The 24520-nt window shown below is 32.8% G+C and overlaps 4 protein-coding genes across 6 annotated transcripts; 3 read left to right on the forward strand and 1 right to left on the reverse strand.

The window, feature by feature from the left end:
- Positions 1 to 1365: 1365 nt before the first annotated feature.
- Positions 1366 to 4399, forward strand: LOC145624373 (ethylene-responsive transcription factor RAP2-12-like). 2 transcript variants are annotated; one of them, XM_081677394.1, is made up of 3 exons: positions 1366 to 1768; positions 3129 to 4043; positions 4169 to 4399. In XM_081677394.1, exons 1-2 carry the CDS (start codon positions 1486 to 1488, stop codon positions 4001 to 4003), a joined length of 1158 nt encoding a protein of 385 aa, XP_081533520.1. In that variant the 5' UTR covers positions 1366 to 1485; the 3' UTR covers positions 4004 to 4043; positions 4169 to 4399. The 2 variants fall into 2 exon arrangements, with proteins under 2 accessions (XP_081533520.1, XP_081533519.1); XM_081677393.1 differs by having other exon boundaries at positions 1367 to 1768; positions 3129 to 4399.
- A 7271-nt stretch (positions 4400 to 11670) lies between these two features.
- LOC145618379 (GDSL esterase/lipase 5-like) lies at positions 11671 to 15832 on the forward strand. Its single transcript, XM_081673156.1, has 5 exons — positions 11671 to 12024; positions 12249 to 12370; positions 12571 to 12801; positions 14753 to 15008; positions 15469 to 15832. Exons 1-5 carry the CDS (start codon positions 11748 to 11750, stop codon positions 15720 to 15722), a joined length of 1140 nt encoding a protein of 379 aa, XP_081529282.1. The 5' UTR covers positions 11671 to 11747; the 3' UTR covers positions 15723 to 15832.
- An 871-nt stretch (positions 15833 to 16703) lies between these two features.
- LOC145625462 (GDSL esterase/lipase 5-like) lies at positions 16704 to 18226 on the forward strand. Its single transcript, XM_081678499.1, has 5 exons — positions 16704 to 16944; positions 17088 to 17209; positions 17285 to 17515; positions 17611 to 17860; positions 17994 to 18226. The coding sequence occupies exons 1-5, from the start codon at positions 16704 to 16706 to the stop codon at positions 18224 to 18226; spliced, it is 1077 nt and encodes a 358-aa protein (XP_081534625.1).
- Positions 18227 to 18910: 684 nt separating this feature from the next.
- On the reverse strand, positions 18911 to 23020 carry LOC145624374 (ABSCISIC ACID-INSENSITIVE 5-like protein 5). Of its 2 annotated transcripts, XM_081677395.1 has the most exons (5): positions 22909 to 23020; positions 21064 to 22564; positions 19621 to 19692; positions 19503 to 19532; positions 18911 to 19357 (listed from the first exon to the last, which is right to left on the reverse strand). In XM_081677395.1, the coding sequence occupies exons 2-5, from the start codon at positions 22366 to 22368 to the stop codon at positions 19283 to 19285; spliced, it is 1482 nt and encodes a 493-aa protein (XP_081533521.1). In that variant the 5' UTR covers positions 22369 to 22564; positions 22909 to 23020; the 3' UTR covers positions 18911 to 19282. The 2 variants fall into 2 exon arrangements, with proteins under 2 accessions (XP_081533521.1, XP_081533522.1); XM_081677396.1 differs by lacking the exon at positions 22909 to 23020 and having other exon boundaries at positions 21064 to 22845.
- Positions 23021 to 24520: the final 1500 nt, after the last annotated feature.

Raw genomic sequence — 24520 nt, forward strand, 5'->3', positions numbered from 1 at the left:
TACGGATTTAAAAAAAAAAAAAAAAAACATTCATTATATAAAGTTACAATTGTTCGTGTGCAATTAAAAATCTGACAATTGGTTAAATATGTGCATCGAAAAACAACTTAAAATATAAGTGAATAGAACAAACATAAATAAAAATAGTGGAGGACATGTTTTTTAAATTCACGCTATGATCATGGTAATAAGCTACATTATTGATAAACTTAGGGCATGTTCTCATTGACCGAACTGAACTGAAATGAATATTTTATAAGAAAGGGAAATTAGGAGCTGAACTGAACTGAAATGAATATTTTATTAGAGAAGGAAATTAGGAGCTGAACTGAATTGAACTAAACTAAACTGAACTAAGCTGAACTGAACTGCATTTCAACGTATGAGAACAGGCCCTTAATACTGCTAATACTTATGACATATTCAAAATATTCTTACTCGCCCGTTGTTTAAGTTGAAAACAAGATTGCGTTAATCTTAATAGTGAATAAATACAATTGTATGATCCTGATTGATTCTGTTTTAATTATGTACATACCTGCTTATTTCGTATAACTCCTCTGTGATGTTGCACACAAAGGATAGTGATGTAGATGAGACTTGATTACAGGTCTTAGATACCACCCTTGTAATAACGTACATTATTGAAAAACATAATACTGCTAATACAAACTTATGACAGTATTCTAAATAATACTTAGGCGCCCGTTGTTTAAGTTGAAAACAGGATTGAATTAATCTTATTAGGAAATAAATATGATTGTATGATCCTAATTGATTCTGTTTTAATTGTGTACATACCTGCTATTATTTCATACAATCTTGTGTGATTTTGCACACAAATTAAAGGATAGTGATGTAGACAAGATTTAATTACAGGTTTTGGACACCACCCCTAAAACTTAAGCCAACTAAACTAATTAACATCAACTACTAGCTAATCAAAATAATTTTCTATTAGGTCATCAACTACTCTGTATTCTACACATAGAGTAGTTTTTATTAATATATAATTATTTATATTTAGGCCTCGTTTATTTTACCTTATTTTTGCTAAACTGAAATTATTTTACAGATTTTCAATTATATTTTTTCTTTCAATTTACTCATTTAAATGAACTGAAATCAATTTTACTGAATTAAAATTATTTGATCAAACTAGTGCATTAAATTTAAATGTATTAATTATTACGAAACAGAGGAAATAAAAGTTTTGATGAAAAATAAAAAAGTGGGACACAAGGTGGCCACACAACTTACCATACCACAAGGCACAAGCCATCTCAATTCTCAATCCATTGTCCTATAATCACAACTGACATCACACCTGACCTTCCCTATAAATAACCCCACCCCAAACTTCACTTCATTTCTAAACCCATTTTTATTTTATTAATTTCGCAAAAACCAATTTCATCCAAAAATTAAAAAAAAAAACCTTCTAATAATATTTTCAAGCTTTATTAATTAGAGAAACAATCAATCATGTGTGGAGGTGCTGTAATCTCCGACTTCATTCCGGCAGGCAGATCTCATCGTCTGAATTCCGATTATTTATGGCCTGAATTGAAAAAGGGTGTTAGTGGATACTCTAAGCCTTTGAGATCTGAAACTGTTAATGTTGTTGATGAAGATGATGATGCTGTTGCTGATCAAGCTTTTGAGGCTGATTTTCTTGAGTTTAAAGATGAATCTGATGATGATATTTCTATCATTCCTCACTTTAAACCCTTTTCTTTTGGCCTTTTTAAGCCCAAATCTTCTAATGGTATGCTCCTTTTTACCCATTTCTTTATTTTATTTATTATTTGAGTGTTTTTTTTTTTTTTTTTAGAGTTTTATGTTTATGTTCTGGTTAGAAATTTATCTGGGTTGCTGATTTTTTGTGGGAAATGCTGATGATTATTTGATTAATTAAAAAGATAAAATTTTTTGGGTTCTTGAAATTTTAATTTCAGTTTAATTCATGGTAGGTGAGGTGGGTAGTTTTTTTTTTTTTGTTTTTTTTTTGGGTTTCATATGATTTACAGATATGTAATTTGCTTTATTGTTTGCTTGAAATTTGTGGTTTTTTTTTGGGTGGGTTGGTGGGTTTAGTTTACAATTTGTATTTTTGCTTAATTGGTTGCTTGAAATTGGGTTGAATAATAATTTTGATTGATTATTTAGGAATCTTATAATAATTATTTAGGACATTTGTTCATGATTATTTTTAATTCTGATAATTTACAACATTAAAAAAACTTGATTGTTTGCTTGAAATTTGTGGGTTTTTTAGTTGGGTTGGTAGGTTTAGTTCTATTTGTATTTGCTTAATTGGATGCTTAAAATTTGGTTGTTTAACATTTGATTATGCTTTACCAATTTCTTTGATCATAATACTAATAATTACTAATAAATTGGAAATCACTATAATTTATATCATTTTCATGATACATAGATTATAATTTTTTGCTTTAAAAAGGAGTAATCTTTGTTGAAATTGGTTCCATTTGATTGATGAATTGTTTTTTTGGTTGATATGAATTTATGGATTGGTTGATTTTTTTGGCCTCTTTGTAGAGGAATTTTTGCAGAAAGATTTTTTTTTTTTTTTCCATTTTGTTGTGTATCAAATTTGGGAAGATGAACTAATTTAACGAGATTAAAAATTATATGGTGAAAAAGATTTTGCAAGAGCATAGATAGCATTAGATGATTAGATAGAATTCATAGAATTGTTGATAAAAAAAAAAAAAAAAAAAGTATTTTTGAGGAATTCTCTCTCTCGATAAATTCTTGGTTCATGTAGTCGATCCCATCCTTTCGGAAATTCGGGATTAATGCTTTGTTATTTTTGTTGCTGTTGTCAAATTTCTACACGGCTCTTATTGACTCGATTTGGTAGAATTGATGAATTTGAAATGATCAGCTGTTAATAAAATTTCATACTTTGCTGTCAAATTTCAACAGGACTTATTTTACCATGTGACTGATTAATGTCATCTCGCTGAACTTTCTAGGAAATTTTGGTCTGACTAATATGTCTTTAGATTTACTGTTTCTTCTAGTTTGATTTAATCTTGGTTTACCCCGAAAATAGCTGGCTTGTGTGTTTACTTATTATGTCATTCCTCTGATGTTTGCAGGACTGAAGCCTGTAGAGTTCAATAGCCAGGCTGAGAAAACCGCTAAAAGAAAGAGGAAGAACCAGTATCGTGGTATTCGACAACGCCCATGGGGCAAATGGGCTGCTGAGATCCGTGACCCTAGGAAGGGTGTTCGTGTTTGGCTCGGAACATTCAACACTGCTGAAGAAGCTGCTAGAGCATATGATGCTGAGGCACGCAGGATCCGTGGTGAGAAAGCCAAGGTGAATTTCCCTGAGGAAACCCCCGTATCAGCTGCTGCTCCTAGGCGCACTGTTAAAGCTCGTGCCCAGAAACCAGCTGCCAAGACAGCCTCTCCTGCTCCAATGCAGAACATGAACCAGAGCTTTAATATCATGAACAATGCTCAGAATGAGTATTACAATAATTTTGCTCTTGTGGAGGAGAAGCCACAAGTCAATCAGTTTGAGTACTCAAACCCAATGCCTGCTCTGGGAGAGTTAGCAGTGAACCCCTTTAACTCCCTCTCTGGGGGTACTGATCTGTTTTTCAATTCAGATGAAGGTAGCAACTCTTTTGATTGTTCTGACTTTAATTGGGGAGAGAACGGCCCGAAAACCCCAGAGATATCCTCATTCTTCTCAGCTGCTCTTGAAAGTGATGACAGCGGAAATGCAACAAAGAAGTTGAAATCGACATCAGGAGATGCTGTACCTTTTGAGGAGAATAGCGGCAAGAGCCTGTCTGAAGAGCTTTCTGATGCTGATCTTGAATCCCAGTTGAATTTCTTGGAGACGCCATACCTTGATGAGAACTGGGCTATTGATGCTTTTCTTGGAGGTGATGCATCTAATGGAGGTGCTAATCCAATGGAGCTGTGGAGCTTTGATGACTTCCCCGGAGGAGTCTTCTAAGCTAAGGGTGCGCTTTGCAGACCTTATGTAAATAAAACATGTTAGTTACCACCTCTGGTCAGTTAGTCTTTGTATCGCCAAATCATTTAGAAACAAACTTTGGATTTCGAGTTTAATTTTTACCCTAGAGGTGGTGATTAGAATCTGTTTTTGTCCAATTTTCAGGAGTGTCTGTTCGCGAGGTGACTTTTAAATATGAGATTGCGTAGTGGTCTTATTGGGCAGTTGCAGTTATATGGGAGTACATAGGTGAATTTAGGTTCGTTCTTGCATTTGAGACTCTTTTAAGTTTCAGAATATGTACTTGCTATGTTTATCCCGACTTCATGAAAGCTGAACCTGTGCTTTCAGTCTGTTATTGCACCTCTAATTATGGTTTGTTGCTTTATTTTTTAATGCGGCTGCCATTAGGATAAAGCTTCAATGAATGTTAATGTATTTTGGTTGGCTAAGCCGACAGTTCGAGTCCTTCGGAAATGGCTCAAAGGGTAGGATTTTGAGTTAATGACTTTAGCCCGATTTTCCCTTGCATTGGATACTTGCATAAAATGGCAAGCTATCTTCCTAGTGCCTTGGGCATAGATTGCTTACTAGTTTGGTTGTGAGAATTTAGGTGGTAAGTAGTTGGACAAACGCAACATTGTCTATTTGATCAGGGCATCCTATCTTTTGCCATATTTGAATGTCTATTAGGGTTTTTATTTTTTTAATTTACAAATTTTTTGTTTTTAATTTTTATTTAGATAGAGCCTTAAGTGTATTGATAGGTTTAGGCATTTAGCACCCCCTAAAGTGGGAAGCTATTTTTGACACAATCGGTAGGTTAAGTCCCTTGAAAAGGAATGCTTAAAATCCATTTTACGGATGCTATTACTTATTCCATACCTTATAATGTTTTAAAATCTCTAGTGTTTTCAATCAAAGCTTGTATTTACGGAGTACTAGGGAGTAGCAAAAATCCGGAGATACCAAAAATGTAATTGGGTCCTTTAATCTTCTCGTTTAAAGATGTATATTATCATCCTTCCGTTAAGGCAAGACAAAGATTAATCGATGTAAGATTTTCCTAAAGTCGTGTTAGCAAATACTCAGTACCACATTGCTGTATAGTTGTCAAGACGTAGAAATAATGAAATGATTATTTGAAGCGTTACTAATTCAAGGAACACGTTAGTTCCTGGAAAATTGTTGGGGTAAACTAGCACAACTCTCTCAAACTTTGAGCTTGCAAGTTGCAAGTTGCTACTAAAATGTTCTAGTACTATTTAGTACTATTATAAAACGTAACGCTTAAATAATTTAGCAAGTTGTAATATTTTCAATTGTCACGTCTTTGATATAAATAGAATATGTTGGGGCCCTCCATTTTTGTCTCCATTTTGCTAGTGGACGTATGTTATCACCCCCATTTTGAAGGGTGTTGTTTTAGCTTTACTTGGTTTGGCTACATTTGTATTATGCTATAGTCCGGAGAATTCACCTCTTTAGGGTATGGGTTATGGCCAATATACACGCCATTCTTCACGTGTAAGGCCATGGTTGCGACGTCGGTGCCGCCAACCGACTTGTTGCTGCGGCGTTGCGCAGGCGTTCTACGTTGGAACTTCCAAGTTCTTTGTGTTTCTAGAGGATGATGTGTGTGAATTTTATTTTTAGTGTTACATTTGGTCATTTATGTAGATGGTTCAATGTTGTTTATAGATAGCCAGATAGGGGTGATGGATTGATACATAATAAAATTTAGATTTTAGTGATGTGTATACATTTTAGAGCTGCTTTGATGACTTAATGCGTCACTCATAATTTAGAGGTTGAGAATTCGTCTCTTAATTGTTTAATTTTTTATGTATACTATTTATTGATATTTTTTTATATTAATATTGTTACATAATGAGTGACGTAGATACTTATTTTAAAACAATTTACCTATTAAAGGCTAGTCTCGTGGCGTATTATAAAAGTACACACCTAGTTGAGTCAATTGAAAAAGGTTTACCTCTTTGTCTGTATTTATTACACCATTTTGTTTAAAATTATAAAATGTAACTCTTACAAAGAGGCAACTAAAACACACCCTCCTGTAATAGTATAAAAAAAAGCTTTACAACAATTAAGCTCATTAGCAAATAAAACAAATGACTACATACAGAGTACATGTAAGGTTGTAAAGTATTTAAAAACAACGATTTTACGGTTTCTATTAGTAGAATGTAGTTGTGATCAAACCAAAATCTTGCCCTAAAGGTTAAAACCTCATCGCTAAATACATGGGGATTTTGCTTCTTTTTTTTTTCCAAAGTATTTCCATTATTATTGAATCATAGAAGTTGATAAGATAAGAGTACATTACTAATATATATATAGTACATATGTGATACGTGATAGTTCAACTATATATTGAAATAAATAATGTGATTATTTTATTTTATTTTATTTTTCTAGATCAAGAGAGTACTTAATGATTGATGCCCATTTAGGGTTTTGTGTAGTTGTTGAAATAGTAATATCATAATAATCATCGATCTAAAATAAGTAAGTTGCTTATGATGAAAGTAACATTTCAATATTGATTTGAGAGGACCTCATTGATATGTGTACACACATCCAAGTGTGCGTGACTACCTTATTTTAGGTACTTTGTTTAGGTATACTTAGAAACGCTATCATTTGATCGATGTGATTAAGAAATGAAACTATCAAATTATTTGAAACGATTTGACATAAAATGTGAGTAGAAAATGTCAAATCGTTGTAAATTATTTAAAACGAAGGTAGTATATAAGTTCTAGAGTCTTGCTAAATATGAAATATCTAATCCCAATTGAAAATATGCACAATAATATTTTGATGTCATTTCAATTATAGCCATGTAAAAGATGGTTGTGATTAAGATGTGCAAAACTCGAAGTTTTCGGAATTGATTCATAAAATTCCCCACTAAATCAATATCATTGTAGATTCGTGGTCATTGTATATTTGTACAATCATCTTATGTGTCAATTACTACTTTAGTTATATCTTTGACTTGAGGAGATTAGTGGAGCCTGTTGTCATAATTTTAATTAAGAATAAAACCTACCATTTAAAGTGTCAATTTTTCTCGATACTTCACCTTAAAATAAATGTATAAATTATTAAATTGCTCTATCCCACAAGGGAGATAAGGCCATAACAATTGAGCCAAGACATCTGGCTATTTGGGATAAGGGCACTCTTCTTTTGTCATTTCACCATAGATTATAAAGCTTTAATAATAAATTAATAATGGCAGTGCTTTACTAATTACCCTCTTAATTAAATAGTAACTTAAATATAATTATGAAGTAAAGTAAAATGTTAGCTCCAATTGTACTACTATGTTCTTTCAACATTGAAAGATGAAGGACATGTTCACATTTACTAAAATGAGCTAAACTGAACTGAACTGATTGGAGCTGAACTGAGATTAAATGAATATTTTATGAGAGAAGGAAATTAGGAGCTGAACTGAATTGATTGGAGCTGAAATGAATTGAACTGAACTGAATTGATTGGAGCTAAATTGAACTGAATTTAAATTAAGCTGAAGTGAACAGGCCCGAAGTTAAGATCTTCCAAATTATAGCCCAAGTGGATTACTTCTAAAGAATTGATTTTAACATGGACCTGGCTTCGACTATAAACATCAAAACATGAGGGTTTGTTTAATGACCGAGTATTTATTAGGGTAAAGACAAGGGAGTTCATATTTGTATTAGTGGTTTAGCCCCACGCACCCAAGCATTTTCCGAATCCCAACCTATAGAATTTGAGGTAAAACTTTATCAAGTGAATTTGAAATACTATTTGATCTATGAAATGTACAAGTATATATTTCATATTAATTTTCGAATATAATTTACTCGTAGTGGAATTAATAGCTTTATTATTGACAAATACCACGCGTTAAATTCAATACTATAATCTTAAGAATAATTTTAAATTGTTATTTCAGATATTACGTATGTAGATTAATAACTATTTTTCTCTTGACTTTTACTTGACTAAATGAAGTTTTATTAGGAAAAAAAAAAACATGATCCGATTAATAAGTTAAAATTAACACGAAATAGTGCATTTGTCAATAATCCGACAAAAATGAAATATAACAAGCAAAGATATGGTTAGCTTTAAGCCTTAACCTTAAACAGCTGGCTCAATATATATCGTAGCTGTATTACAAATTCATATTCTTGAAGTCCAATTAAGCATCTCTCATTTTGAAATAAAGAGTTGTGTTATAATGACTTTATCATAAATTCAGGTGTGTTATACACATCAGTAGAGTTTTGTTGATGTTAAACCTTAATTTTCTTTTAATCTAATTCCTAGTTCCCTTTTTTTTTTTTAAAAAAAAAAAAACATATGACTTTATCAGTTTGTTGTCCATAAGTGAAATGGGCTTAATTCTTTCAGAAAGGTGGGCTTGAAATGGGCACAAAATAAGATAATAGCCCAATTCTATGAAATCAACAGTGAGACTCAGCCTATGGTTATATGTCAATATGTGCAACCCTACATTATCTTTTCTATTTTTTATTTTTTATTTTTGTTTGAGGAACTACATATCTACATTATCTCATCTAGTATCACCCTAAAAACTTTACTAAGAATTATGAGAATTGTTGCATAAAAAGTAGGTAAATGTGAGCAGAAATTTACTAAGAATTATCTAAGAATGAACTACTTGTATATCTTTAATGATGAGTTTGATGTAAATGGCCTAATGTTGCAACATAATTTGCTGTGTGGTTAGCTTCTCTGTAGATATATATGACGAGAAAAAAAATCTTGGTGAATTGACTCGACAATTTTTTGACATCGTACATGAGGAGTTGATTTTTCCCAATAGATGAAAATTTTCTAATAATGAATGGTAATGAAATCATATGTACACAATATAACTCAAAATATGAGAGATAATAAAGACCAGCGGCATGTATAGCTAGAGAATGATTATATACCTCAATTAGCTTTAGTTTGGACTTTGAAATTTACTTTGTCTCAACTTTTTGCGCAAATCAAACTTCTACTTAAAGTACTGTAATTTAAGTTAGTTATTAATATATTATGGAATATACTAGCATAGTTTAGGTAGTGAATGAGCATCACCTGTCACAATTTGTAGGAAGTGAGCAAAACTATTTGGTTGAAGGTGCATTATCACCAATTAAAATTTCTAGGATTTAAAGTTAGTAATAATTATCCGCGTTGAATATGAAGATGAAATTTGCATACAAAAAATTTATTTGTTTAGAGAATTAGATAAACAAATTTTCTAATCATATCGTGGGAAGTAAATGAAATCAACCAAACAAATTCCCGGTCTTTTAATTTCTAGAAAACCAAGAAGATTAGTTATGCATCCCGAGTATTTGGATGTTAATAAGAAAACAACCATTAGCCCACTAGGTTTCAATTATGATTTCAAGTGATTCAATCAATGCAAATCGAATAACCAATCATACGCTTCTTGCTTAACTTATTGAGTCAAATTAAAGTTACGAGCTTTTGAATTAATCTCACGATTGTACAAGAAGTATAGAATTGAGAATTTGTGACAGGTGATGTTGCACATCTAATAGTATAGGGAGGATGAAACCCTCTTTAAAATATCTGGGTTAAGTTGCATGCTTCTAAAGCAGCTTTATTGACAAATTTGCAATTCATTCTAGTAGTTGCCACTTTGTTCTTCATTTCACTTCCTTTTGATGTGTATGTGAGTGGGTTTTTGCCTTTGTTCTCCTCTGTCATTTCATGTACCAATTTTTTGAGGATAATGACCAAATATTTTGGGAGATGGGACTCTACAATGTGGCCACAACCACCACCTCAACTCCTATATTCCTTTCAACTTTTTTTTTTCGACTTTTGGTTAAATTATGTACGGAGTATAAAATTAAAAAAAAATTTAAAAACCTTTGATTTTACGATTTATTGTAAAATTTCACTTTAGTGACATGTGGTTCAAATGTTCTCTTTTATCAATTTGACATTAGAATATTGTTCAATTGGCGATCGATCAACTGAGTGAAATTTAATTTTTAGTGACCCGACCACATATGTTGTTTAAATATTATTTGTAACCAATTTTTGAATTACTCAGTTAATGTTTGATATATATATGTATGTATGTTAATTTTTCGTATTATATTGGGAGAATTTTAAATGGAGAATCAAGAATGCATAATGAAAGATGATCTTTATTCTTGGGGAAAGAGTGGAAAAAGAAATATTCCCACATTGGTCTAATATGAATAAATGAAAACAATATGATAAAGCAAAGTTTTTCTTTTTTTTTGATTTTTTTCTAGTTGACTACAATTTTTTAACATTAAGCATGCGGTGCTAATATACAATAAGGATTACACTTTCGCTGATTTATCACTAATTGGGGGTTAAGCCTATTAAACGGGTCAACCAGGAGTTTGACCCATCAATCAATCTTTTTAGTTGGGCAATCAATCTCATGTCCTATGAAATGAAGCCATTATTTGGAGTAAGTTCCTTCTAAAAGTGCCGAAAGTAGCCAATTGATGCATGCCAATATGCCACTTGTTGTCTTACAATTGAACAAATCAAAAGTTTAAGCATCATTTTAAATATTCTCATTCCATTTGTGGAAATTTAAGTTATTGGATTGCAACTTAGCTTAATGTTATTTATGAGCTATATTAAATATAAATGTAAGTGATGCATGCTTTATATTTAAAAACATACCTAGTATATAATAACTCATACTTCATCTTATATTAGTATTAAAAGTATTTAAAAGTCAAAATGTTTTATGTATTATAGGTGGGCATCAAACATATTAAAAATTTGGCTTATACTCGTATAATAGGAATGTGCGTGTACAATTATTTAAAATGCCCAATCACCACTACATTTAACTAGTGACACTCACATCAAAGATAGAAGTACAACAGATTATATATATATATAAAGATAACCAGGCTAAGGATGATTGCAGAATATATAAGCAATAAATAAATGTCGTTTTGAATAATCTCACCTCTTATGATTGAGTAATTAAGATGCCCCTCTTACTTCAATCCCATCATTTGACGAGCTATATATGTATGTTTCCTATTACATTTGTAATCTGAACTTACCGCCAAGTCATCATACAATATTATATTATACTTTATACTTGCACAAAATAAATAAATCCTTTAACACCGTATTTTCTCTATAATCAAGTAATCAATATTTTAACACACAATTACTTAGCATAAACTAAAGCAAATTGTCACTTATTCTCCATTTCATTCTTTGTATACTATATTAATTTTACCATCTAATCCTTTATTTATAAGATCACGTTCATATATGTATTCATATCACATTCATACCCATGTTTGTTTCTATTTCATTGCAAGCAACTTCCTAATCATCAAACCTTTTAGTACGTGGTCAACTATTATAAGAAATAATCTACTTTTATGGTTGGTTTTTGGTAAATACATGCTCTTTCTATTCATAGCTAGAGCTCTCCCTTTCCCTTCTTTTTGACCATGAAAGTGCCTTTATTATATACAAACTTGATTTCACATGACACATGACCTACTAGTCGAACTCATGGTACCATATATTATAAGACCAAAAATCATCAACCTTAGATTTGAAAATATATACATGTGAATAAGTGGGGCATTACAACTTCCACACATAAACAACTTAACCAATTCCAAACAAACTAGAGGACCAAAAATCATCCCAAGCCATGTTATTGGAAAGCCTAATAATCTCTCTTCTTTATGTCTTCCTAATTTCCTTTCCCTCCAATATCAGTTGCCTCATCTTATCCCATCATCATCATCATAAACACCACCCACTAAATTCTTTGTTCATCTTTGGGGACTCTATTTTAGATGTTGGCAACAACAATTATATCAATACCACTACTCTTGACCAAGCTAATTTTTGGCCTTATGGAGTCAATTTCTTCCACTACCCCACGGGGCGTTTCTCTGATGGTCGTGTCATTTCCGACTTTATAGGTAATATTATTTTTCTAATGTTTTTGTAAAATTCATGCATGTCAGCTAGTTTAGTTGAAATAGTATTCGAATAGTTAATTATAATGTACCTATTAAACGCATGTTCAAAAAGTCGTCAATATAAAACTATAATCCATTGTTTAGTTTTTACATTTTTGCATGTATTAATCCAACAATAAAAATTGTACGGTCCTTGACTTACCAGCACCTTCGATGTTCCTCAGCGGAGCGTGCTAATCTTCCATTGATTCAACCGTACCTTCAACCGGGCAAACGACGATTTTACTATGGAGTTAACTTTGCATCTGCTGGAGGTGGTGCTCTTGTTGAAACTTTCAAAGGCTCGGTATGTATCGTAGGGTGCAAGGCTTTCTTAATCATCTTCAACTTTTTTCTTTATTATTATTAATGATAAAATGTAATCTTTACATAATTAAGTATTGTAAGCATATCTTCCGCACATTTGACTTACAAATATTTTATGATACAAGTATTAATTATATATTGTTTCTACTAATATTTGTTTAATGTGAATTATTTTGGCAGGTTATTGACCTTCATATGCAGTTAAAAAACTACAAGAAAGTGGAAAGATGGTTTAAAAACAAATTAGGAGATAAAAAAGCAAAGAGGAGGTTAAAAAAGGCTGTGTATTTTTTTGGTATTGGTACAAATGATTACATAAGCCTTTTCTTGACAAACTCATCAACTCGATTTACTTACACCAAATCTCAATATGTTAGTATGGTCATCAGCAACATAACTTCCGTGGTCAATGTAAGTTTTCTTTGTTTTTTTTAGATATATACGAGTATTATTTTGTTAATCATTCATGAATTTTCCTATAAAAAACACAAAATTATTATACATATACCAATGATGCACTTGTTTTATATTTATACTTACGTAACTTATTTTGAATCTCACCTAATCTATTGGAATATTCTTTTTAAGTCATATGATTTGACATAGACCAATAACATGTTTAAGGTGGCTGATTTGAGATTCAATCATTAAATAAACATAAAATCTCGAGCTTTACCATTAGGCCAAGACCTTCAAACTGATACATAATGGAAAAATCTTTCGTATTACCCTATACTCCGTATATGAGTAATGTTAAACTGTATGCCTAGGCGGGGGGTTAGTTTGACTTTATCGAAGGTTTAAATAATGCAGAATTGATCGAGTACAAATTAAGATGAAGTTTTAAAAATTGAAAGTAGTGGTGCCCATGCATGTAAAAAAGATCTCCAAGAGCTGGGACTAGCTAAAATACATACAAAGATATGATATAGCAGCGAGCAAATATAATATGGACCATTCCAAAAGTCTGAATGAGAGGCATTCAAGGCTGCTACTTTGCGGCCCATCTATTAATGGCTATGACAATGAGAGATGCACTAAAGTTTTACCTCATTTTTGGACCACCTTTTTTATTTTTAACTTTGACATTAATTACTTCTTATCAAGGTAATAGTATTATATATGCAAAGGCCCCTACCTTTGTTTACTACGGAGTACTTGCTAATAGTCTTATACACTGTTATTGTACCATCACACGTGATTTCTACCTAAATCATTTGGCAATTTCATCGAGTGTAAAATATCGACCAAATTATCAATTAATAGCTTATTAGGAAACTATAAAAACATGTATTGATTTTGTATTACTACTACCTCCGTTTTTTTTTATTTGCAACTTTAGGGTATTATTTGAGAGATATAAAATATTCCAAAGTTGCGACTGAAAAAAAAAATCAAAGGTACTCCCTCCGTCCCAAATTACTCGCAACGGTTTGACTTTTTGCACTATTCATACATCTCCCTTTGACCATCTTTTTTAACTAGTATATGAAAGTCAATGTAATCATGTAAGATGTTGTTGGGTCTATTTTAATGTATAATTTCTTAATATAAACTTTTTATAACTTATATAAATATATAATAAAAGATATCAACGGTCAAACATGTGCATCGATAAGCGTGTCCAGTCAAAATGTTGTAAGTAAACTGGGACAGAGGGAGTAGTATTTATTACTTTGTACGTTAGTACATAGCAACTCTTAGGTTAATAGCTTTGTCGATAGATATAGGAGTGATAGATAGATCGTTTAATAAGATATAGGAGTGATAGATAGGTCGTTTAAAATGAAATTGATTGGAGTCATATACTAAGCATATCATTTATGTGATAGCATATGGAAGATATGGTCGAATAACCAGGGAATACACTAGAGCTAATAATATTTAGACTTTCTTTCATTTGATATAAATGAAGTGAAAAAGCTACAAACCTTTTCAATTCAAATGAAAAATGTGACACTTTATTATCATAATACGCTAAATGTTAGAAGTCAAGGCCAGACTTCATTAGTACGACTACATATGCAAATAAGAATAACGATATCATGCTTTGAAAATACTAGTAAAAACTTAGTTATCACGTATGTAACTATGGCTATAATTTAATATTGTTTCAAAGACGGTATCAATCCCAACACTATTTCTATTATATGAATCTTTATTGTTTTTAGGGCCTGTTCTCATTGACTGAACTGAACTGAACTGAATTGAGCTGAACTGAACTGAACTGAAATGAATATTTTATAAGAGAAGGAAATTAGGAGATGAGCTGAACTGAACTGGACTGAACTGAGCTGAACTGAACTGAACTGGATTTCAACGTAAGAGAACAGACCCTAATTTAGAAGTGTTGATTATGCAGGATGTATACAAGATAGGTGGGAGAAAGTTTGGGTTTTTAAACTTGCCACCAGCGGGTTGTATACCAGCCCTTAGAATCTTGAATTCAGAAGGAGATAGCGGCTGTCACAAAGAAGTTACAAGTTACATAAGGCTACATAACAAAGCTATTTTACAAGGCTTAAAAGAGCTAGAAAAGCAGTTACCAGGGTTCAAATATGCTCTTTTTGATTATTACACTAGTACATTGCAAAGAGTCAACCACCCTTCCAAATATGGTATCTCTCTGATCTCTTCCTTGCCTTTTTTTAATATGCAACTACAAAATTTGAAATAAATATTGTGAGGGGCTCAAATTTTTAAAATGCGAAATTGGCTTCAATATCATAAACTATAGCCTTGGTGCAGTGAACACCACCACCTATGAGTAGTAGCTAAAATAACGCTAACTTTTGCAATAGATGCAAAATTGGTAGCCTTTATGGATAAGCATACTTGGTTTTTTTCTAACAGGTAGAAATAAATATTTATGACACTGCATCCATTGCAAAAGTTGGTGTTGTTCTAGTTACTACTCATAGGTGGTGTTACTTACCACACGCATCCAACTATCCAAGAAATATTTGGTGTTGTTAAGGCCAATTTTCGCCAATTTAAAATAAATCACCTAGCTTGGTTTTTCGTACTTTATTAATTTCTTGTTATTTTATATTGACGGAGTAAATGGTTGTTAAATAGGGTACAAGGAGGGGAAGACAGCATGTTGTGGGACGGGCAAATTCCGAGGAGTACTCAGCTGTGGAGGAAAAAGACCAGTAAAAGAGTACGAGTTGTGCAATAATGTGGATGACCATATATTTTGGGATTCTTTGCATTACACGGAGAAGGCTAATAAACAAATTGTAGATGAGATGTGGAGCAACATCAATTATGTTCTTGATGATTTTCATCGTTCTTCATATACCATCAATAATCTCTTCCATTTACCATAATTCAAAATATTATTTATACATTATGATCAATTATTATTCAATTCACTTTTATAAAACAAAACTATGACAGTTATACTAACATCAATCAATATGCTTAAATTATTAGATCATATTCTTTGATGTGTTCATTTCTGATTAAAACTACATACAACTTGGAATCACTTACGTCAATAACTTATTGAAGCAAATTCTCATCATGAATTATATACATAGTATCTAACTACGAGTGTTGTAGTTATTTTGGATACAATCTAAATTTGCAAGTAACCAATCTACGCGTTACAACTTAGTTAATATTATAATCTTGTCTACAACCTATTATCATGTTTCCTTGATAAGAATTAACCCACCTCAAACTATATTAATTAAAATAAAGTCATTTTGTCTAGAATTTTCCCATTCAAAGTACAAACTCGATGTACAAGCATAATAATAATCGTACTTTGTTTAATTAATTGAGTTTGACTTAGATCTTCCATGCTAATACGTTACTACACAATTAGTTGTCATTGACGGAATTATATTATATATAATTATGTGATAAACTCCTTGTCAAGAAGACAGATTAAGCAAGGGGTTAGATAAGCTCAAAACGAGAATTTTTAACCTTTTTTAATGTTCAATTAACATTGACTGATACACTCCATTACATTAATCAGCTTATATTATAAATCCATTTATTGCTTTACTAATTAAAGAAGCAATTGAGCATAGACTTAAGCATTTTAAGTACCAATAGACCAGTATATTATATCCTTTAAATCAAACTATAAATACAACATTTTGTATTAATTATATACTTAATTAGGACAAATATTGTAATCTAATCCGTTCATTAATTAATTTTTGTTCTTCCGACTTTAATTTTTTTATCCTAGGTCACCAAGAACGAACTTTGATCATTAACATATTAATCTATAAATTGATCGATACCACGTAACAAATTAAACATACCAGGAAGACGTACAATTTGATCAAAAAATGGAAAAGAAAATAAATTTGCAACTTCTCTCAATATTCATCCTAGCTTCTTTGCTAATTGTCCCAACATTAGCAAAAAACCCTTTATTCATTTTTGGGGACTCCATATTAGATGCCGGAAACAACAATTATATTAACACTTCAACCTTGGTTCAAGCCAATATATGGCCTTATGGCATTACTTTCTTCCATTTTCCAACGGGACGTTTCTCTGATGGTCGTATTATTAGTGATTTTATAGGTATGCGTATTTCAAATCTTATAATTATATGATCATATCATAATATGTGTTGCGTTTATTTTAAACTTAAGTTTATGCGTTCTTTATCGACTTATTGTACTTTTATTTTAAATTAGTTATGTTACTTGTATAATCATGAACAGCGGAACATGCTAATCTTCCATTCATACCACCATTTCTCCAACCGGGCAAGCATCATTTTTACAACGGAGTCAATTTTGCATCAGCTGCAGCTGGTGCACTCGCGGAAACTAACCAAGGCCTAGTATGTCTCTTACAGAGCTAGTACAACCTATTCAATTTGATTCGAGTAATAATGGGATTCGATATAAATTTGCAGGTTATTGATTTCCATATGCAGCTGCAAAATTACAAGAAAGTCGAGAAGTTGTTTAGGCACAAATTTGGTGAAGTTGAAGCTAAAAAGAGGTTAACAAGTGCAGTCTACTTGTTTAGCATTGGAGCAAATGACTACCTTTCCTTATTCTTAACCAATTCCTCAATCTTGACTACTTACACCAAATCCGAATATGTTGACTTGGTCATTGGTAACATTACTTCTGTTATCACTGTAAGTCCTTTCTCTTTAGATTTTTTCCTATGTACTCATTGCTAACAGATCGATTTGTTCGTTATCATTGCTAAAGATTTCTGTTGATTTGGCAGGAACTCTACAATACAGGAGGCAGAAAATTTGCATTCCTCAATGTGCCAAAGATTGGTTGTGTTCCTGTGTCTAGAATTTCAAACGCAGATGGCGAATGCAACACAGAGCCTTCAGAATACGTCATGCTACATAACAAAGCTCTTTTCCATGTTCTCGAAGAGTTAAAGATGAAGTTACCAGGGTTCAAATATTCATTGTATGACTTCTATACTTATGCACAACAAAGAATCGACTACCCTTCAAAATACGGTATGTTCATCCATATGATACATTACAAACCCGAAACAAAAGCTTTTCTTTCGATTTTAATGAGCTGATTTCGGAATGTAAAATGTGAAAATACAGCTTTGCGAATTCACTGGTGTTTTATTATGATGAGCAGGGTTCAAGGAGGGGAAGACGGCGTGTTGTGGAACAGGCAAGTTCAGAGGGATATGGAGCTGTGGTGGAACAAGGCTAGTTAAAGAGTTTGAATTGTGCGAAAATGTAAATGATTATGTTTTCTGGGATTCAACCCATTTTACTGAAAAAGTTTATGAGCAATTAGCTGATGAGATGTGGAATCTACATTCATATGGATCACACAGCATCAAGGAACTCTTCTACTTGTCCTAAAATCAGGCAGAATGAAAGAAAGCAGTATGTGAACGATCAAGATTGTAAAGTACATGTATGTTTAGCTCAGTGTGAAGTTTGTAACGAACGCTTGTTGTTTTTATTTAGCATAATTGATGTTGTACAACAAAGATATTGTATATAATCGCATCATACAAAGATCGGAACTGTTAAGATTAGATTACAAATGTTGAAATGTACACCCAGGTGTACCGTACATTATTTGGTTATTTGTTGATTAAATGAGCAAATGACCCCGGGTGTACGGTATGCCCGGATGTACATAATAGGATCTTGGATATAGAATTTGATATGATTATATGTTTTTGATTGCCAGCCTAATGATTACTACATGAAGATTGTTTGGAAATCAAACAGTCATGCAGAAGTCATTAATAAATAATAAGTGCAAAACTCAAAATATTGCAAATCTTGCAATTTTTTTTAAAAAATAAAATAAAACTTGTTAATTACCACCATGGCACCATATATTCTCAATCGGCACAAAATGGATTTGAAATGACACTTAAAAAACAATAATTTCTAATATTATATCAAGCAATAAGCTTGTATCCTTAATTAAGTAGTACTTTGTAGGTCATAAAAGTATAAAACAGTAGTTTCATAGTAAGAAGTATTAGATTCTCATAAAAGAACGACTAATAAATGGAAGTCTGATTGATGTTGATGAAAAATGCCCATCAGAGATGCAATTTACAATAACTTTTGCTTTGATTTCGCGAAACTACATGCCAACAGCATAATTCTAAGCTATGAAAATCAGATTGAACAAAGTAAAGAAAATCTAAGAGCATAAAAAAAAAAGATGTTGAGAATTGGACATGCCCTAAAACTACATATCCCAACAGGTTTATATGGATCACATGTCACACTTCCTCTTTCCTACAAATACTGATGTTTAGAGGTAAGGAAACTATAAATTTGGAAGCTTTTTACCTAAAATACAATCCTCAGCTATCCAATAACAGAAAAGCATCCACTCCCTCGAAAATATTTACAAAAGAAAAAACCTACTGTAAGTATTGCACCAGTTTCTCACCACGGCCCTGTTTGCGTTCTCCTGAGCTTTTTCCGAGAACCAGTTTGTGCATTGTTCATCATCTCCATCACCTGTTCGCAACAATTATATCTTAATCAACTTACTGCATCTTATTAACGACTCAACACTACTCAAATGCATACCCTAAAACTCAAGATATAGAACACTAAGACTCATGGGAACCTAATAACAAGTAGATAAACAAACATGGTGTACCTGATTTTTCTGCTGTTCCATAATTTCCGCCTGCAGTCAGAAGAACAATTAAGTAAGCCGCATAGATCATGATTCTAAGCAAGAATTAAGTTTCAGCCAAAAGTATTATTAAACGTACCTGTTTCTTCCGTAACTCTAGATTCTCCTCTTTTAATTTCTCAACTTCCTGCTCCAGTTCCATTGTATAGGCCTAAAGAAGAAATCAGACAGCAGTGTAAGACTGTAAGTGAGACATGCACAGAAAAAGGCAAAGACATGAAACAATCATAAACTACAAGTAGATTTTTAGTCTTCAGTGTCTATGTCATCTCATAATTGAATTACTGAAGAACAAAACATGATTAGCTGTCGAGAAATGAGGGGAAAAGTGCATGCCAGATATCACAACAGCGACAACAATTTGTTATTACATTTCAATTGTGCTTCTTTAAAAAAACAAAAACCATTTCAAGTATGTTTAGTCGTAAGGAAGAGTATCATTAAAGCAAAATAGGCTAACAACTGTATATTACAACAGCACCAGCAATTAATCATTGCATTTTAAGTATGTTTAAGGTTTCAAATGGACCACAACAAAATGTCCCCCTCTCCCCTTTTCATCAGTGGAAACAAAAATAAAAATTAGGACATGCTGTTCTGTCTATATCAGAGGACGCTTTACTCATAAGGTCTCAAATATTTTACACAAGATAGAAACTACACATGAAATACCTTACTTTTAAGTCCCAATATACTTTCAACTAATAAAAACTTGATATAGGGAAAGCGATACTAACTGATCTCTGAAATCAACAAAGTTGCTACATTAAAACATAGTTTACAGGACCATGCATAACATCTGTTACAGCATCAAGCTAGCATTCATGTCCCATGTCATTCAGAACTAATTTACTGGCATATCAACGTAACATTGCTTTCCCCTGTTTACTCTAACCTCTATCTGATCTATCATTCTCTATATTTTCTGTTACTTTATTTTCACAACTTTATCATATTTCCATTTCCCTCCAGGCTCTATTCTCCTTCGTCAGAAAGAAGCTTTACAATGTCTTAGGTAAGAAACACAAATCTTGTGATTATAAAGTGGTTCACCAATATGAACTAACATTCAGCACTTATGTTTTGATTCAGCAAAGCATTCATCACACTTTGTCAGGCGCCAAGACTGCTAACGCTGACCATATTTGAAGTTATTAGAGATACTTTCATGACAGAGCGGTAAAACATATTTGTACCACGGTCCTATATCATGTGTTTCAACCAAAACAGCCAATTATAATCTATGAACAGCTCAATTCATACACCATTTATCATCAACAATCTGAGAGAAGTCTACAACTTTAGACTATGTGATAAATGCAACATGCTAGCAAAATACAACGTTACAACCAATTAGCCATATTATGCATGTCCTGCAATGATAAAATACAAGATACACCACAAAAAACAAAATGATAAACAACCAGGCAAAAAAAAAAAAACAGATAGTCAACTCTGCACCCACGAAATAGAACCATAAAATTGACAATAGAACCAAGAAGAATAGGAATATATGCAAAACCTGTTTCCGTGCTCGGGACCTTGCAGCAGATTCTCTATTTTTTATCATTCGCCTCTGCCTCCTTTCAACGACTTTATCAACTGCGTGGATTCCTTTTCTCCCCCTAAGACCACCACCATTAAACATGTACGGAACCGGTGAAACAGAAGATGAATCTCCATTGCTCCTCCCAAGCCCATCAGATGACAAAGCTGCGGGAGATCCAGCAGGAACACCTATTGCTCCACCTCCTCCCAACCCAACCATACTCATCCCTGCACCACCCTGTTGAGCTGTACCAGTAACCAAGTTGTTGTTCATCCCTGGATCAGCTAATCCTACAATACCACCCCTCAGTCCTGTATTACCTAGCTGAGCATTACTGGGTAGAGTCATCGCAGATGCATATGAAACAGCAGGCTGTTTTGGAAATAGTGGCTGTTGCTGCTGCAGGTGCTGCTGCTGTTGTTGCTGCTGTGACTGCTGAGACATCTGCACTGGTGTTGGTTGTTGTTGTGATGTTCGTACTCCATTAACATTCAACGGCAAGTTAGCTGATTGCAAGGACATCTGATGATTATTCTCCGCTAAACGATTACCCATCAGTTCAACACCTCGACCAGGTTGTTGAAAATTAATTCCAAAACCAGTATTAGTATTATTATTACTATTGTTATTATTAGCCCTTGAGAAATCCGCAAACATTCCAGCAGCAGCAACAGCAGCAGCGTTAGCATTATTAGGTTTCGCAAGCACTTCTGTATCTTCCCTTACAACCCCAGCTCTCACCAAGAACTCCTCCAAAGTGATCTCCCCTAGAGTCTGCTGTCTCTGATTCTGTGGTACATTAGATCCACCTCCCCCATCCTTAGTTCCATTAAACTCTTTCGCTATATCCTTCCAAACCTCATCAACCGTCTTCTGACTAAGCGTCCTAGGTAGTGTCAATGACCCTTGCCTCTGCAAATACCCACCTGAATTCCCCCCATCCTGACCACTACTCCCTACAGCAGCAGCAGCAGCTGCAGCTGCAGCAGCCGCGGCTGCTGCCCCTGCTCCTGTTGTCATACATTGTGTTTCCTCAGCACTCCAAATGTTCTTTAACAATTCATCCATATTCATAGACCCAAAATCCTTCCCCATCCCTCCTAATGTGTTCTGAAATTCGTCGAATGTCAACGAATAAATCGAAAGCTGCCTTGCTAACCCGAAATTCCCTGACCCTAACCCAGACCCTGGTGGTCTACCACTTCCACCAGCACTCCCATCACCTGCTGCTTCATTCCCAAAACTCTTACCAAAGTTCATATTACTATTACTCCCCATTTTTCACCTATTTTCAATATTCCAACTATCAAACTAAAACACCCTAATCAAATTCCACTATTTTCCCACAAATCTAACCAACTTTAAACACCAAAATTACCACTATAAAATACCAATAACAACAATAAAAATTGCACAAAATCAAATCCTTACTAGTAAAACCCGCTTGAATTCCAACAATCCTTTCAACCACAACCTGCAAAATCACAACCAATAATCAATGACATTACCAAAAAAAGAAAACACTAAAAATCACACAAAAAAAAACCCAAAAAAATCAGGGTTTTTCAACAAAGATCTCATCTTATTCATCACATCATTTCTATCCATCCATCACTCATCAACTCAAATCACTAAACACCCACCAAAACACACACTGATCAAAACCCAAACAACAAAATAAAAACCCAAAATTCCAAAATAGCAAATCAATTATCCAAAAATAAAAAAGGGTTGAATAATTAGATGACTAAACTTCCAAAAACAACTAAAACAACAAAAACAAAAAATTAAACAAAAAAAAAAAGAATTTTTATTTACCAGTGGGAAAGTTTTTAATTAAGGACAAGTGTCGGCTGTCTAGCAATTCGCTCAAAATTTAAGAGCAACGAAAAAAAAAAAATTCTCTCTCTAATTTGGTTTCTTTCTCTCTCTACTCTTTAATAAGGGGAAGAGTCTTTGGTCCATTTTTATCCCTTAATTTTTTAATAAAGTGGGCCCCATTTTGAGGGGGGTACGTGGACCAATAATAGTGTAGTAGGAGAGAATGATGCGACTCTGAAGAGAGTGGAAACCGTTGATTTCATTCTAACCAATCATATTCTGCGACATGGACTTCATCTTGACCGTCCACGTTGCACTACCTAAAGTCGATGGATCAGGCCTGGCCATTGTCTCACGCTTTCTTTTTTTTTTAAAAAATTATTTTTTTTTTGGAATTATTTTTTTTTGGATTTATTTTTTAATTAAGAAAATAATTTTATGGGTAGTTAGTTGGTGGGGTTATGTGAGCTAAGATGCGCCGAGGGGGAACAGTTAGAGTAGCACCAGTCCAGCACTACTATTTTGCTTTGATCATTTTATTGTTTGTTTGTTTGTTTTATTCATACTTTTTCTTCCACTTTCCTCATCGGGTGTGTTTATCAGATCTATTCTACACGGCCGTTTTTAGTTTTTTTATATTATATATGTTTCCGTCATCATGATTACTTCTTTTAATCGGTCTTGTAACTATGTTAATGTTCATTTCTGCATGTAGTGTGACAAATAAGTTCGGACTATATTAATGTAAGGGTAAGTGAAAAGGATAAGAGAAATGACTTGTTCGTTTTGAGGGATAGAGATAGGGCTAAGATTGAAATGAATCTTATCCTACCAAAGATATTGTATTGGAGACTATACTAAGGGAAGATACAAAAGGCTAAGAACAATCTTAAGTTTCCATGCATAAAGATCAATAATTATAGATTGTTGAGGTAAGGGAAGATACACAAGGCTAAGAACAATTTTAAGTTTCCATACATAGAGATCAATTATTATATTATCATTAATTTCATCATTATTTCTTTATCCTGGTTCTATCTAATCCTGGCCTTTATCTGTATCGTATATCCTATATCCTTATCCCATACATAACGTCCAAGTTTAAACTTTTGGAGTTTTGACTCATTTTTATCTATGAGGAACATATAGAGCTTTGTTCAAATTCATTTTAAACAAAAATGAATAAATAATATATTCAATGTTCATACTTAGGTCGTCTTAAAGTTAATGTTTACATACACTATTCAATTCGTTTTATTTTACTTGTCTTAGCTTAGTCTACGATATTTTGTTTTTACTGACTTCCTAAAGTTAAGGTTGAAGAGATTTGGGGAAGTGAAAACCCGATTAAATAGAGTTAAGAATGACTAAATACTTAAAAAGGAAGGTCAACAACAAATTTTGTGGATGAAAAACGTAGAAGAAGAAAATTATTGTTCATTGTATTATTATTATATTGAATAAGAAAGGCATTACATAATTAATATTTCCATGATCGAAAGGGTGTGACTTATTTGCATAGGGAATGGAGGAGGGAGTGGAACGAAGAGTATGGGTTGTACTAATAATACTATTTTAATTACATTTTCTATTTTTAGTATTGTACTAT

The sequence above is a fragment of the Chenopodium album genome, chromosome 3, assembly GCF_948465745.1.
Source record: "Chenopodium album chromosome 3, dcCheAlbu1.1, whole genome shotgun sequence".
Classification (NCBI taxonomy): Eukaryota; Viridiplantae; Streptophyta; class Magnoliopsida; order Caryophyllales; family Amaranthaceae; genus Chenopodium; species Chenopodium album.